This window comes from Diabrotica undecimpunctata, chromosome 5, assembly GCF_040954645.1.
Source record: "Diabrotica undecimpunctata isolate CICGRU chromosome 5, icDiaUnde3, whole genome shotgun sequence".
Lineage (NCBI taxonomy): Eukaryota > Metazoa > Arthropoda > Insecta > Coleoptera > Chrysomelidae > Diabrotica > Diabrotica undecimpunctata.
Window position 1 is genome coordinate 124,161,483 of NC_092807.1, and position 16,323 is coordinate 124,177,805.

The 16,323-nt window shown below is 32.8% G+C and overlaps 1 protein-coding gene across 3 annotated transcripts in view; it reads right to left on the reverse strand.

Moving 5' to 3' along the window:
• Positions 1–444: 444 nt before the first annotated feature.
• The window catches only part of tll (nuclear receptor subfamily 2 group E member tailless), a 28,581-nt gene continuing 12,702 nt past the window's right edge, over positions 445–16,323 (reverse strand). For all 3 annotated transcript variants that reach the window (XM_072532658.1, XM_072532657.1, XM_072532656.1), the window contains exons 2-4: positions 12,724–12,957; positions 7,666–7,889; positions 445–2,747 (exon numbers count right to left, since the gene is read on the reverse strand). In XM_072532658.1, the coding sequence (XP_072388759.1) occupies positions 2,088–2,747; positions 7,666–7,889; positions 12,724–12,957 (1,118 nt within the window). In that variant the 3' untranslated portion in view covers positions 445–2,087. The remainder of the gene's footprint in view (positions 2,748–7,665; positions 7,890–12,723; positions 12,958–16,323) is intronic.

The window sequence follows — 16,323 nt, forward strand, 5'->3', positions numbered from 1 at the left end:
AGCATTATAATAAATTAATAAAAAATTTGTAATTTTTTATTTTGTTTAACCGTTTTTGTTGTTTTTTTGTTCCATTTTGTACCTTGGAATATGGAGAATTGTATTACTTTTGTTTAATCGTTTATGTACTTCTAATGTATTTTATAAATTTTTTTATATATATCAAATAAACGTATTTTTCACTAAAATCTATTTTGAGTTTGGTTATTTAGTTTACAATAATTGTCTGTTTTGTACATTAAAGTAAGTTTTCGATATAAAATAGCGGTAAAATTAGAATGATGTCGTATCCAACGTCACGGTACTAGATATGTCCCAATCATCACCGTGTGGTTCTAGGGTTAAAAAAGAAAAGTTTATTAAATACTGCTTATACTTGATTGTAAAGGACATTGTAGTAGCGCAAAAAGCATTAATGGGAACAAATAAAATAAAACAAAAATATAAAAATTAAATAATTATATTACAATGAACACAGCGGTTTACACATTATATAACAAATGATTTTTACAAAATTAGAACAAATTCTCAGAATTTATATGTTATAAATATAAAAATTTTCTCTCTTATTTACAATAAAGCTTTCCCGGAATCTAATACAATCCCATTTTTAAGACAATTCCAAAGACTGCGTATGCATGACAAATAGTCATTAAAAAATAATTTTAATGAGCTAAGTTTAATAATCAAGTAGATTAGAATATTTTGAACTACAAGAAAAGTGACAAAGCCAGACATCTATTTTTTTTTAATTGTGTACACCCTCTGAAATTGCCTTTGTATTATTTACATCACAGACTTACGCTGTCATAAAATACTTTTGTAAGTATACTTTTACAAATAATAATAAAACTCTTATTATTTAGTACTGGTTAATTTTGCAGGCATTACTACTTTAAAAATAAGTAGCCCTTCAATGTTATTGCTGTCTGTCTATTTATTATTATTATCTTCAATCATCATTCACATCGATAAAGAAATTATTACGTAGGAAATTATTTTTATAATGCTCTATTATTGTCATAATCTCAACGTTTTTTTCAACGTAGTAATTTTCAACCAAGTAGTTTTCAACGGTTCATTGAAAAGAATACATCAATATGAAATGAAAATTAGGTCAAAAGAAATATAAAACAACTAAAGAGTACAAGAATGATTAGAATACCGCAAAAGAAAACTATCGCTGATTCGATGGCTTAGTGGCTTGGCAGACATACTTGAGTAATGAGATGGGTAGTTAACCACCTTATTGGTTGAAATCCTACGGTATCAAGAAATATATTTAAACCTATCATTATAACATCCAAATGAATTGATGTTTGGACTGTTAGTCTCTGGTAAAATCGAGTTGGCCGATAGATGAGTAGTACGACAAAAGATAAAGTATCACGGCTTGGTGAATCTTAATTTATTGGTCACTACTGGAAGACGTTCAGATTCTAGAGAACCGAAATAGAGTAGCACAAAGATTGCCACAAAATATGAGCACCACTGTTTAACATATTTTGCTTTATCTGTGTGTAATAAATAATTATGTCAAAAAATTCATACAAACAACTGAAGAAATTGAAAAGAATGCAAAGCATTCAAACTAGTACTGCTTTAAAACAATAAAAATAAAGTGGAATAAGAACAGGTACATAAAGGTATATAGGGATGCACACACTACCTAACAAAATATATTTGTAGCCTAAATTCACGTTAATCAAAGATCTATCATATGATTTTTTATACATATTGCGGCTTCTTTGTGAACAAAAGAACAAAAATTGACATTTAAAATCATAAAAAAATGGCGTAACATTGATTAAACTGCATTCCAGCTAAAAATGAGAACAACGAAACCCAAAAGGGTATCAAGACATACGGAAAGAACTATTTTAACTATAGCGCTTCGGATCTATAAGGATAGACCAGCGAGTAATGTTTTCAACATATTTAATGTCTTTGATTAATTTGATTGATATGTGTGATAATAAAAAATAATGAAATAATAATAAATAGACAGTTTTTGTTAAACATATGCTATTTTGGTAGAACAGTAAAGTACGTATTGATTGCAGAAATACTAATAAATAAATGGAAAATCATAAACTGGCTTGTGATTTATACATATCACTAATTATCCTTACAATCGGAATATTGCCAATGGTTTTCCTAAAGAAAAGTTCTTCTATTGTTTCACCAGGAACTTTTTTGAGAGTTGGAAGAAGAAGTAAGAGCTTTCCGAATCTTAAAGGTTGTCCAGGATGAGTTGTACTTATATATTTATTTAACGTAAGTTGTGTTTCATCTTGAATAGCCGCTATTTTTGCAGGATTGCTAAGTACTTTTTCATGTTGAGTAGATGCCGGCAAACTGGCTTTATCAAAATTTGTTTTAAAAAGAATAGTCGCCCTCAAACACGAATATTCATGAGGATCAACGTGAAATTGTCTAATATTAACTAAGATATCTTGAAATTCTTGTACACTTTGTAAGAAGGTGCTACTTGTTTCTAAGGAACTGCAATTTGGAATTAAATGCGGCAAATACGTTAACGGTAGAAATTGAGCTGCTCCAAGTACAAAGAGTTCCCTCCAGCTCTCTTCTAGAAGAAGTAGTTGATCAGAAAATGAAAGCGAGGTAAAGGCAGGAAGAGTTCTAGTCCATTGAACGTTCATAAATAACAATCTTGCCGCTGCCTCACACACAACTGCTGGATTTGGTATTGGTGGAGGTGATATTGGTTGTAGCGGTAACGGAAACTGTAACAAAAAAATATAAAATTATTTACTGCTAGTGCTGCTCAATAATGATTAATAATATTACTTATTATACAATATATTTTTTGTATTATGGTTTATAACATAAAATTAAAATTTTTACTAGCATGGTTTAATAAGAGAGGTTTTAATGGGGTAGTGATGCGTTTCAAATAGCCCCTTTAACTCTAAAGTCAACGTCACCTTCACTTTGGTGAACCCTGTTATCACAAAATGAGACTGCAATGACCTAATATCAGCGGAATAACTGTAACACCTCGAATTAAGGAAATGTAATTCCATTAAAAGTGAGTGGTGTCGACTCGTCTTTCCGAGGGGTGTTGGCTTAACTGAGTAGGCCGCTTAATCTTGATTGTAATGGTCGATACTACACGTTCTTCTACCCCACCAACCAATCTAGACAGCATGGTGAGATATGGCCAAAACCTCTAAAAGCAAAAAAAGGTCCCAGGTAAGTAGGAATTTTATTTTACAATCTCACAACAAAGATTCTAGGGGGGAGGTGCAAAACGATATTACAGAAAAAGAGGAACAACAAACAACTCCACATAACAACATACGTTCTATGACAAAAGATGAAAAACTCTACGAAATGGAAGAGAAATTGGGGAATGTAAATCGGGACATAATGGGGCCATCAGAAAATAAAAAGGGGTTAAGAGCATGTGGATATTATTTAGGCAAAGCCTACTACAATGGCAAGGTCGACAAAGAAGACTATATATATGGTAGAGTAGGTTTCTTAATCAACAAAAAGAGAAAATCACAAATTCCAATATTTCATAGCGTTTTGGACAGGGTTACATACATACATACATAGTTCAAGATTATGCGGGTTTATTCTCCAATTTAAAAAGCAACTAATGACAAAATTATTACTTTTTATGAAGACAACAACAAAAAATCTAAAATAATAATAATGGGAGGTTTTAACGCCAAATTTGGAAAAAATACTGAAGACTCTGAAAACAAGATTGAAAATTTCGGATTGAAATCAAGCAAGACAGTAACAATTTCTATACTAACAAAGCTATTTAATTTATGGCTTCATAAGAACAAAATCCCTAAATATTGGAATGAGAGTCTAGTAATACTCTTACACAAAAAAGGATACAAATGTGACTTAAGAGTTTATAGTTGTACATCGTTGCTCAGTTAAGTATACAGACTATTTAGGGTTGACTTACAACATGGATTATTACCAACCAGTTGAACAGGCTGGCTCTCGTGAAGGATAAAGTACATCAAACCATCTGCTGACAACGAGAGCACTGATAAAGAAGGCAAATGAGTATGAAACTATCCGTATTTGTTGTGTTTAGAGAATATGAAAAGGTATTTAATAGTATCGAGATAAGGGCCATAGAAAAAGCTATTAGTAATTTATTGTAGAATAGATTTGAGATATAGGCAACTAAGTAATACATAATATACTTGTATGAAAACGCAACTATGATAGTACAAATAGATAAAAATACAAATTCATTCCCCATTAAGAGAGGAGTAAGACAATGCGATGTAATATCTGATAAGCTTTTTAATCTAACTATAGAAGACGTCTTCATAACTACAAATTGGTCTACATATGGCATTAAAGTTAATGGCAACAAGTTAAACCACCTTAGATTCTCTGACGACTGCGTGATTATAGGGCGCATATGAAGAATTGATACAGACATCTCCCAGCACGTTGGCCTAAAAATGAATATGACAAAAACAAAAACAATGACAAGCATAAACGATCCCATACGTATAACTATAAATGGCAGTGAGATAGAACAGGTCCAGAAATATATTTATCTAGGCCAAATTGTGAGAGGCCTACTAATATGAGAACCTTGCTAAGCAACAGCAGCCTTAACTTAACGCTTCGATATCGCTTTGTAAAATGTTACATTTACTCCATACTGCTATATGGTGTAGAAACCTGGACCATAAAGGCCAATGTGATGAACCGATTGAAGGCCTTTGAAATGTGAGTATTTAGAAGACTACTTAAAATTTCCTGGACAGATCACACAACAAATGTCGAAGTATTAAATCGAATGGGCAGAGAACGAGAATTCCTGCCAATAATAAAAATAAGAAAAACTGCTACTACTTATATGGGTCATATATTTTGAAATTCCAAGTACCAGTTCTTTAAGCTGATTATGGAAAGAAAGATAGAAGGAAAACAAGGCATCGGAAGAAAGAAATACTCATGGCTTAAAAACATAAGGGATTGGACAAACCTCGATGCCCATGCACTCTTTAAAGCCACACAAGATTCAGAGGAGTATGCCAAAATTGTCACCAACATCCACTAATTGGATAAGGCACCATAAAAATAAGGTCAAATTCTAAAACTTGACAAAGGGAACCAAAAGCAGAAATCACTAGAAGAGCAAGATTGGCGTAGGCAGAATTTGGTAATCTCTGTTGGATACTTAAAAACCGCAAAATACCTCCATACTTGAGGAGCAAAGTGTACAAACAGTGCATTTGTCTTATTATGACATATGGATGTCAAACTTAGACCCTAACCAAAGCAAATCAAATATAAATAAGTTATCCACAACAAACAGGGCAACGAAACGAGCAATGGTAGGTATACCACTGTCAGATAAAAACAGAAAGGACTGGGTAAGATCAAAAATAAAAGTCGAGAATATAACAACAAAAATTGCCAAACTCAAACAAAGCTTTGCGGTTCACACTGCTAGACAAAAGACCAACTTTGGAACGTCACGACATAAAAAAAATAGCCCGAATAAATTGAAAGTATCTTGCTTAGAGTAAAGATCGATAAAAGAAGTTAGGAGAGGCCTATTTTTAAAAATGGATGATAGAAGGCTAAGAAGTTTAATAAGAACCACTTCGGTATGGTGGAGGATCCGTCAGGTTGGTATTCGCTCGAAGCGCCTCAGTCGTTCGAACTTAATATGGATTATTTGTAAAAGCGATAAAACTGGCTTTACATGATAATAAGAAATTTACATGATAATAAGATATTGTGGAAGGTATTTTGGTATTTTGATTAACGGAAATAGCATTAATAATATTAGATATGCGGACGATACGGTCATATTTACAAGTGACATGGAAAATCTACAGTACATAATCATTGATTTCGTTTTCTTGAGATTCATTTGCAGTCCGTATACAACATGTATACAATGCATGTAAAAGGTACGGGCTGCAAATGAATCTCAAGAAAACGAAATCAATGATATTCTCAAAAAAACCACAAAATGTAGATAACCTGATCATCAGTAATACAACAATCGAAAGAGTAACAACATATAAATATTTAGGAACGTGGCTAACCGAAGATGGAGATCAAACAAAAGAAATCAGATCTAGAATAGAAATGGCAAGAAATACGTTCATAAAATTGAAGAACTTACTTTGCAACCGTAACCTTATTCTAGAGATCCGCACAAGAATGCTACGTTGTTACGTTTTTTTCTACTTTACTATACGGCATGGAAACGTGGACAATAAAACAGTCTAAAATCAAAAAATTAAACTCCTTTGACATGTGGTGCTACAGGAGAATCCACAGAATATCCTGGACTGAAAAAGTAACTAATATAGAAGTGTTACAAAGAATGAAGAAAGAATGTGAAGTCATAAAAACTGTTAAAATTAGAAAGATTCAATATCTGGGTCATATAATGAGGGGCGAGAAGTACGTATTACTTAGATTAATTATGCAAGGGAAGATACAAGGGAAGACAAACCCAGGACGACGCAAAATATCCTGGCTAAGAAATTTGAGAGAGTGGTTCGGTTGCAGCTTATTAGAATTATTCAGAAGCGCCAATAAAATTAAAATAGCGATGATGATTTCCAACCTCCGATAGGAGAAGGAACCTGAAGAAAAAGAAGAAATTTACTCACCACACATTACACAAAAGATACAAAAAATTAAAAATAAAAAAGATGCATTAAAAATGCAAACAAAAGAAGCAGACGATAATTTAATAAAATACAAGTATTTAATAAATTATTATTTATACAAGACTAGCTGTTCAACTTTTAAAAATTTGATATAAACTTTATTAAAATAAAATACGTACAAATCGTACAAATACCCTGTAGCATGTACCACAGAAGATAGTGATCAAACAAAAAAAATAAGATGCCGCATTGAAATTTTACGGTCAACTTTTAACAGAATGGAAAATTTTTCTGTAATCTCAATATCAATATAACGCACCGGATAAAAATGCTTTGATATTATATTTTCTCCACCCTTTTGTATGGGATTTAGGCATGGACATTGAAACTATTCAACATTATGTAAACACCTGGAAGCATTCGAAATGTGGCATTACCGACGTATTCTAAAAATATCCAGGATGGATCGCAAAATCAGGAAGTTGAAATACTTGGGGCACAGGATGAGAGGTAAAAAATACGAACTATTAAGAATGATGCCAAAATGATTTCCAATCTCCGATAGGAGCGGAACATGAAGAAGAATATTAAAACCAAAAAGAAACAAAAACGAGAAGCTTGGTTCGTGAACAAAAGTGAAAAAGAAAAGAGTCAAATAATAACTTTTTTATAGACACAGGTTTACTAGACGTTACGCCTTTTCGGTAGGGATCTATGGAGGAGTATCAAAAAACCGTAAGCCATTATGTCTTGCCGTACCTCTCCCCTATACGCCGATAAGACACCAGCCTATTCTAGTCTAAACGTAGCGAATTAATTTAAAGTTTTAAATTACTATATTAGCCTTTTTGTTTTTCTATTCAAGCTAAGATCCGAACAAACTTCCGCTAAAGCATTTCGATAGTGAGACGAATGCGAGTCGACCGCCTGCCTCGCTTGGCTATTTGACCGAGTAAGATAAAAATATGAAAAAGAAATTAAATAGTAAATTCTAATTGTTTTAAAAAATACGTACCCGAGGAAAATTCAGTATTGAATTGCATAAAAATCCAGCAGCGGCTGGTCCCACAAATCCGAAAGGACCTTCTATAACAGGCGATGACGTCGGTTTTGGCATGGCCAGATTCAATGCCCCGACAGGTGGTGACGCCATCATCCTCTCCCTAGCCTCACTGAAGAAATTTGACATTTGTTGTCTTCGCAAAGTCGAGTTCCTTGGTCCCCTCTCGTGCTGAACGGCTGTAACAACAAAATTAAATTCAGTAAAAGGTCCTTTAAGGATAATAGAGAGACGAAAACAAATCGTGGCATCTGTGCTACGCTTAAAAAGAGGGCTACTAGGAAAAGATGAGTTTAAAAATATTATTGTTGGGTTTAAATATTCTTTCAGATAATATTTATAACGATTTTGGACAGTACATCTTATTATATAAAGTTTTGAAGTTTAAAGAGTACATGAAAATTTAAATATTGTAATTAATGTGTGCAAATAAAATGGTAATTTTCTTAAAATATTTCTCGTAAAATATAATTAACTCTGGACCTATCTAAATTGTCTGTTAATTTGTTAATTAAACCTACACTTACTTAGAATAACAACCATTTGATATCAATCTTATACAAGTAAATCAAAATGATTTCAAATGTGTCTCAGATCAATTTAATTTAAATTCCTAAGAACTTCGACTTTAAAATAAAAAAAAAATTAAGTTTTCTTTCTTTAACAGCTGTAGAATGTTTAAATTGGCTATGAGTTTATTGCAGGGGAGCGACATTTAATAATTTTAAACAATTCAGTGAGTTACTGAATGGGCAAAATAAAGATGAGTATGAAAATTCCCTTACAGAGGATGATGGCATAATAATACCACTGCTTAGTGACTGAGAGATTAAAAGTATAATCAATGGCCTTCATCATCATTGTCATCAATCAGCCCCGAGTTGTCCATTGTTGAACATAGGCCTCCTCTAGACTTTTCCATCTGCTTCTGTTCTGCTCCTCTGCTATCCAATTGGTCAAGATTCTTTTGAGGTCGTCGGTCCATCGCGTTGGGGGTCTTCCTTGGCTTCGCTTGTCAGTCCGTGGTCTCCACTCAAGCAATTTTCTGTCCAACTGTCGTCTTTCATTCTTGCAACATGTCCTGCCCATCTCCATTTTTGCCTTGTAATATGTTCGATAATGTCTTCCACTCCGGTTCGTCTACGAATTTCCTCGTTTCTTATTCTATTTCTTAAGCTTATTCCAAGCATTGATCTCTCCATCTTTCATTGTTTCCTTCTCAATTTTTCGGCTGATGTTTTTTGGGAGAGTTAAGGTTTCTGCTCCGTATGTGAGGACTGGTAGAACGCACTGGTTAAAAGCTTCTCTTTTTAAATGGATCGGTATATTTGTTTTAAATACGTCTCTCATTTTCCGAATGCAGCCCAACCCAGACTTATTCTTCTGAGTAGCTCGCATGTTTAATTATCTCGCGTTAACCTTATTTCGTGACCCAAATACACATATTTTTCCACAAGTTCTATAGGCGACTTTTCGATTTCTATTAGCTCATTGGGGACGAGATTGGTCATCATTTTTGTTTTTCCATAGTTTATTTTTAAACCAACTTTCTGGGTTACGAAGGAACAAAATATAAATAACAAAGTTAAACACCTACAGATTATACAAAATGTTTATGGATCTGAGATAATTCACTATATTGTCACAGGAACAGTTTTGACCTAGAGCCTGTGGTAGAGCGTTTGGGATCTTGTAGCGCTGTCTTTCTTGGTCATATTTACTACAAATTGTTAAAAAGTGTTAGACTGTTAATCGGACGTTACACTGATCACATATAGGTGGATTTTTCTTTGTGAAAAGGTAGGAGTGCGTTAATCTGGTATGTCCTAGACGTAAACGCGAAACCGCAATTTGTTCTCGTCTATTGCGCGACGATGGAAACCACTGAGACACATTATTTTTGATTTTATTTAAATTGGAATTAGTTTGAGACCACTCATTTCGCCACAAACACAACACTTTATTTTTAAAATAAGCTTTTAAGTCACTGGAAACACACTTGTCTATCGGCTCCGACAAATCACTTAAAATTGCCTCTCGTGCAATCCTGTCAGATTCTTCATTTCCTGTTATTCCGACGTATGAGGGAACCCATAAAAATTGGACGCTTCTTCAATGTTCATGATCTTGGGAAAGCTGGTATTTTAGCAACTTTTCAAAAGAATGTTTCGGAAAAATGTGTTTTAATGAATATAGAGAGCTAAGGGAATCTGTTATGATTAGGGCTTTTGTGAGTGTAAGCTCGTTAAGAAGTTTCACAGCACGGTATATGGCATAGAGTTCAGCTGAATATGTGCTGCATGCTGGGGGTAAAAGGAAAAGAAGATTGTTTTCTGAAGAAACGATTGATGCCCCCACTCCGTCTTTCGGATTTAGATGCATCTGTGTAGATTTTATGGTAGTCGGGGTACTTATTTATAAGGGCCTCAAACTTGGACCGAATTAGAGAATGATGTGTATTAGATTTATCTAAATACTCTAGAGATGCCTTCTCCTAAGTTGTCTGTTATGAGAACAATATCATCGGCATATCTAAGATGATTGAATATCTTTCCGTCGATGCTTATACCCTTTGATTCCCGCTCTAGCCGTTTAAATGCGTACTCCATAACTGTTATAAATAGTTTTGGCGACAAGGTATCTCCCTGCCGCACCCCTCTGCCAATTTTTATCTTCTCAGTCATGCAATGGAGGTTAACGGTTGTTGTCGCATTTTCGTATATATTTCGTATATATATATATATATATATATATATATATATATATATATATATATATATATATATATATATATCAATGGCCTTAAAAATAGCAAAAGACATGGAGAAAACGAAAAAGCTGAGGAAATGCTAAATAATCAAGGGGAAGAACTGCAAAAAACGATGTATTGCCTTGCCAAGATGATATAGGAAGAGAAAAATATACCCAAAGATTGGACCAAAGCTGTATTATGTCTCATATATAAAAAGGGGATGGATTGTGACGAGACAATTACAGAGGTAAATTAATATAAGGTTGAATGCTCGATTAAATGAACTTTGATAAAATAAAGGCAGATATCGAGCACAGTTTTATTAATTAAATCTTGCCCAAGTATTTTCGCTTCCTAGAGCATGTTCAGGGGCCTATCGTCATTTTTGGGCTATCCAACTATCGCAGAATGTCATAAATACATGTCATAAACATCAATTTTTACATTCTGCGATTGTTGGATAGCTCAAAATTGACGAAATGTCCCTGAAGATGCTCTAGGAAGCGAAAGTACCTGGGCAAGATTTAATTACATATTAACACTGTGTTCGATATCTGCCTTTATTTTACCAAAGTTAATTACAGAGGTGTTGGTTGCTCCGTCAGATACTTGTTACAAGGTATTGGCCAGGATGCTAAAAGAGAGACTCAGAGAACAGATTGGCTGAAGATAAATTTGGTGTATATCACGCTTGTTTTAGACTTAGTAGATCACTGACAGATCAGATTTTTATACTTAAAAAATCCAGACTTCCTGCTATGAACATAAGGTAACCACTCATGTATTGTTCATAGATTTTAAACAAGCGTATGGTAGGTTATGAAGAAATAAAATGTATAAAGTACTGAGCTTCTTGCGCATAATAGTAAAACTGGTTCGATAAATAAGAATGACTCTGAATAGCACACAAAATCATGTTGTAAGGAGAGGTTTCTCATCGGATAAATTTTTAAGGTAAACAAAGGTCATAAACAAGATTCGTTATCCTTACTGGTTTTTAATTTGGTATTGGAAATAATAATCAGAAAAAGCCGAGTTAAAATGGCCGGGTCCATCTTCTATAATGAACATCAATGTCTGGACTTCGCTGATGATCTTACGCATTTTGCCGATTTGTAGCTTCTATAGCACATCAGCATGCTATCGGGGGATGGAGGATGGTCTGGAGCATTGGAGCGAAGTGGAGTGGTTCCTGATCTGCTAGGATCAATCACCCTCACCCCAATGAATTATAACACCTACATGTCATTTTCTAAAGGGTAAGCATGCCTCATACGCCGGGTTTGATTCTATTGCTTGCAGAAAAAGTAGTTTGTTGTGTGATAAAAAGATTTTAAGGAAACTATGAGAAAATTTTAATAAAACTACAATAAAAGCAGTTGTGATGTACGGAACTGCATGTTGGGCAGCTTTATTAATTGTCTGTCAAAGGAATTGCTGACTTAAGCAACTTACGGGAAATTTAGATGGAAGTTACTTAAACAAGATATGTTTTATTTTTATCTTTAAAAAATTCCCAGACTAAAATAGATAATAGAATACATTTTTAGAGGAAAAAAGACTACAATAGCAATGGCAAGAATTAAAAAGTTGAGAAAATGTATTCATGATTAATATTAATTCAGTTTTAAACCTAACGGTATAAGTTTATTTTTGTAATTTAATTTTTGGCATTTTATTATGCACCCTTCAAAAGCTACAGTACATTTTGTCAATAGCAGAGTTAAGAATTGGCTACAACGTTTTAATTTTACTTTCATACCTTCGTGCAGTCTTTGTTTCTGTTTTTACCCTAATAAGAAATTGTTACTCCTTAAGACGTCTACTTTCGCAAGGACATATGAGTGCCACTTAATTTTGAAGTCATTTAAATTCAAGTAGTGGAAAATCGTTAAAATAAACAAGGGGTATAAGAGATTCTTGTGTGTCGAAGGGTTTGATTGTATGACGAAGTCACTAGCAGTTACGATTAACTTATTTGGAAAGGTAGTGGAATGACGTCACTGGCTTGATGCATTAATAATTGCTGACTATGTTCCAACGTAGTAGCGAATATTGATTTGTGTGAACAGTATTGAAAGGGTTCTTCATTTTAGGCAATATATACGAAATATTTTTATTTGTTTTATTAAAAATAAACGAATACTGGAAATTGAATAGTACAAAACGTTCTGGTGAAAGATTGTATAAAAGAATTAAATTATACAAAAATTAAATGACCAGCTACATAAAGCGTAAAATATGAACAAAAAAAATCTTACCATCCTTATTCATGCCAGCCTCTTGGCATTTCTGCAACCGACAGGCTCTGCATTGATTTCGATGTGTTTTGTCTATAATACAGCTTCCTTCTTCTTTTGCTTTGCATACATATTGTCTGTTTCTTCTTATCGATCGCTTAAAGAATCCTGCACAACCGTCACAGGCGAATATGTTATAATGTTTACCCGAGGAGAAATCACCACATACCTTACAAGGAATGTCCAAAATCCTACCTGTAACAAGAAACATGTTTTTAAGTCTTAGAGAATTATACGAAGTATAAGATTTTTATATAATATGACTCAATAATTATGAAAATTATGCCATGGCTAATGCGTTTATGATTAAGAAAAAATATGAATAAAATTCTTTAAAGATGATGTATGAATGCAAATTATAAATTTAAACTATAATAGTAGAGTTGCGGGGATGTTGGCGACCAAAGTTAAGTGGAAAAAAAAGTAGGCGGTATAGTAGAGTAGCGCAAAGCTTCATACCATGTTTTTTTTATATTTTTAAAACTTAAATAGTATTTTTAAAATTAAATAAAATAATTTGATTATTTATTTACTATTTTTATTTAAAACAATTACATTATATTAAAATAATTCAATAAATTATTATGTTTCTTCTAACTTTATCTGCTAAGGTATTAACAGAGCATACGTTGTTAACTTTTGACATATCTGTCAAATTTGGACGAAAGAATAAATTATTATTAAAATATAAATAAATATCATCTGACAGTAAATTAAATTATTATATTATAAACTCAAGAAGACGTTTACATAGATTTAAAAGAAATTAAAGCAGAAGTCCCTCAAGGACTTAGGACAAGTGTATTAGGTCCGGTCCTCTACCTGTTATACATATGCGAACATGCGACATACCTGAACTAAAAAATGATGCTATAGCTACCTTTGCAGAGGATACTGCCATTCTAGCAGTAGGTGATACCAGTGAAGAAGCAGAAGAAAAATTACAGTTGTCAATAGATAAAATCCATAACTGGACAAAAAAATGGAAAATCAAAGTAAACAAGTCTAAATCAATTCACGTTAATTTTACAAACGAAAAAATCGAAAACATTCCAATTAGAATAAATGATGCCCAAATACCGCACGCATCTACTGCAAAATTCAATAAACAACTGATATACAAGCAAATACTGAGACCAGTATGGATGTATGGTTCAGATCATCCAGAGATTTAAGAATAAAGTACTAAGGAACATCGTTGATGCTCCTTGGTACATCAGAAATGTCGACCTCCACAAGGACCTTGAGATGGAAGATGTAAATAAAATTATCAAGAAGATGGCAGGTAGTCACGAACAACGGCTCCATAAACACGTAAACATCGAGACCATCCAGCTCCTCGATAATACTGGGTTAGAAAGAAGACCCAACCGAACAAAACCATTTGAGTTAGTGTAAAGTGTAATAAGTGTAAAAGGAGAGGATAGTGCTGTGTTGTGAAATTGCATGTTAGGTATTAGTGCATAGCTGTTAGATAAAATAAGATGACGCCATAGGATAAGCTCTTAGAATGCATCCTTTAGTAAATTAGGACAGATAAAAATTGATAATTGGTCAGCGTTGACCAGATTCCAATGGTATAAACACAGTAGGTGTTTAATAAAAAAATATTATAAACTAAATAAGATATTTAAAAATAATAATTGTAGTATTAGTATTAATCTGCAGGTTTTCAATTAGTTATATGCGTTTTACTTGAAAGGACAATATTTTTAATTAATAAATACGATAATCCTAAAATGTGTTCTGCTAAGTTAGCCTTTTCTCAATGGGTGTCCTATATAATTTACGTTGATAATAAAAGAATCAGGGGAATGCGTTGAGTGCCATTGTGAAGCATAATAGCAAAACGGAAGTTGATAGTGTTAAAAGAATTAGGAACTGCCTACTTATTTGTAAGAGCAACCAAAAGTGCAATTTCCTGTTGCTTGTATATTAATATCACTGACATAATACTGGTTAGTATATACAATACAAGTACGTACTTGTTTCTGGGCTTTTGATTTGAATGATTAAAATACTCTACAATCAATACCAGAAATGATGATTGAAAGTTAGCTACAGAAAAATAGAATCCTTTTGATAATAAACAGTTACTCTAAATTTTATATAGAAATTTGTGATCTTATATTAGTTGCCCAGGTAAACGAATTTTTAGCTGTAATAGAGTCAAGACCGAAACAGAAGAAAACAATAAAACACGGGATTCAAAAAGTCACAAACATTGTATTTTTTTAATTAAAGGCAAATATCGAGCACAATTTTAGTAATCAAATCTTGCCCGGGCATTTATTCAAACATTCAACCTTATATCAATTGTATTTTTTATCTGAACTATATTATACTTGAGTTGCATACAAAGCATTTCAAATCTTAAAACCTTCGTATTGAGCATATCTTCTTTTTCTTCAATTGCCCTCTCCGCTATGGAGTTTAGCAATCATGATTGCTATTCGTATCTTTGAAGCTGTTGCTCAAATTAGCAACAGTTTAAAGGAAACAATTAATGTAGATTAGGGGACTTAGGTCATTGGACCATCTTTTACGAATTGCCGTAAAAATATACCATTATACTCCACAAGGTCGCAAGAAGCGAGGTACACGGAGTCAATCTTAAAACAAGAGTATCAGATGTGCAATGCAGAACATAAACCTTCGAGGGAAAATGACAGATGACAGAGTGGTATAGAGACGAGAATTAGGAAGACAAAGTTAAATTCAACTTTACTGCTACGGTTTTAACACCTAAATATTAAAACGCAAAAGGCATAAGATAACAGAAACAATTAAGTTTTGTATATGTTTAATATAACATCTATTCACCTCACCTAAACTTGAACTCATAAGTAGAATAAATATTATTCTGAAGCTATTGTCTTGTGGCATTTTAAAGTAATTACTATTTAAATGGGAATACGCCACAATTAAAGGTTAAAGTACGTTTATTGACGTTTCAATTTCCACTTCGGAAATCGTTCTCAAAATACAAACGTTACTAATATTTGTATAAACATTACTTAATATTTTACAGATTATCTTAGGCTTTATATTTTTACTTCATGCATTTTTTTAAAAACAAAAAACGTGTAATTTTATTTACAATTCATTCATTCATTAATTGTGAATTGTGATTTATTTTTAAATGTATAAAATGTAGAACATGCCTACCACAAAAAATAGGTTCAGAATGAGGCAGTTACGGCAATAAACCGACAAAAACAAACACTGAAACAAACAAGTTTTACGCATTTATTTTATCAAAACATAGGCGTAGTGTTAATATTTATTCAAAAGATATTTATATGTATTAAATTGTCGAAATTAGCTTTCAGCAAAGTAATGTGGAATGCGGCACAATGTTTCTTTCCACAAGAAAGCGCCATAACAAAAAGTTGCGTCACGAAGAACACGTATCTACTTAAATCCTTTTATTTTGTGTTTTTACTTTCATTTTATCAAAAATATGTCTTGAAAATATTCGACCTATTGCATTATCGACTTTAGTGATTATTTTTCAGAAAAAAACCAATGTTGAAAGAATGGGGTTCGATTAAATCACTA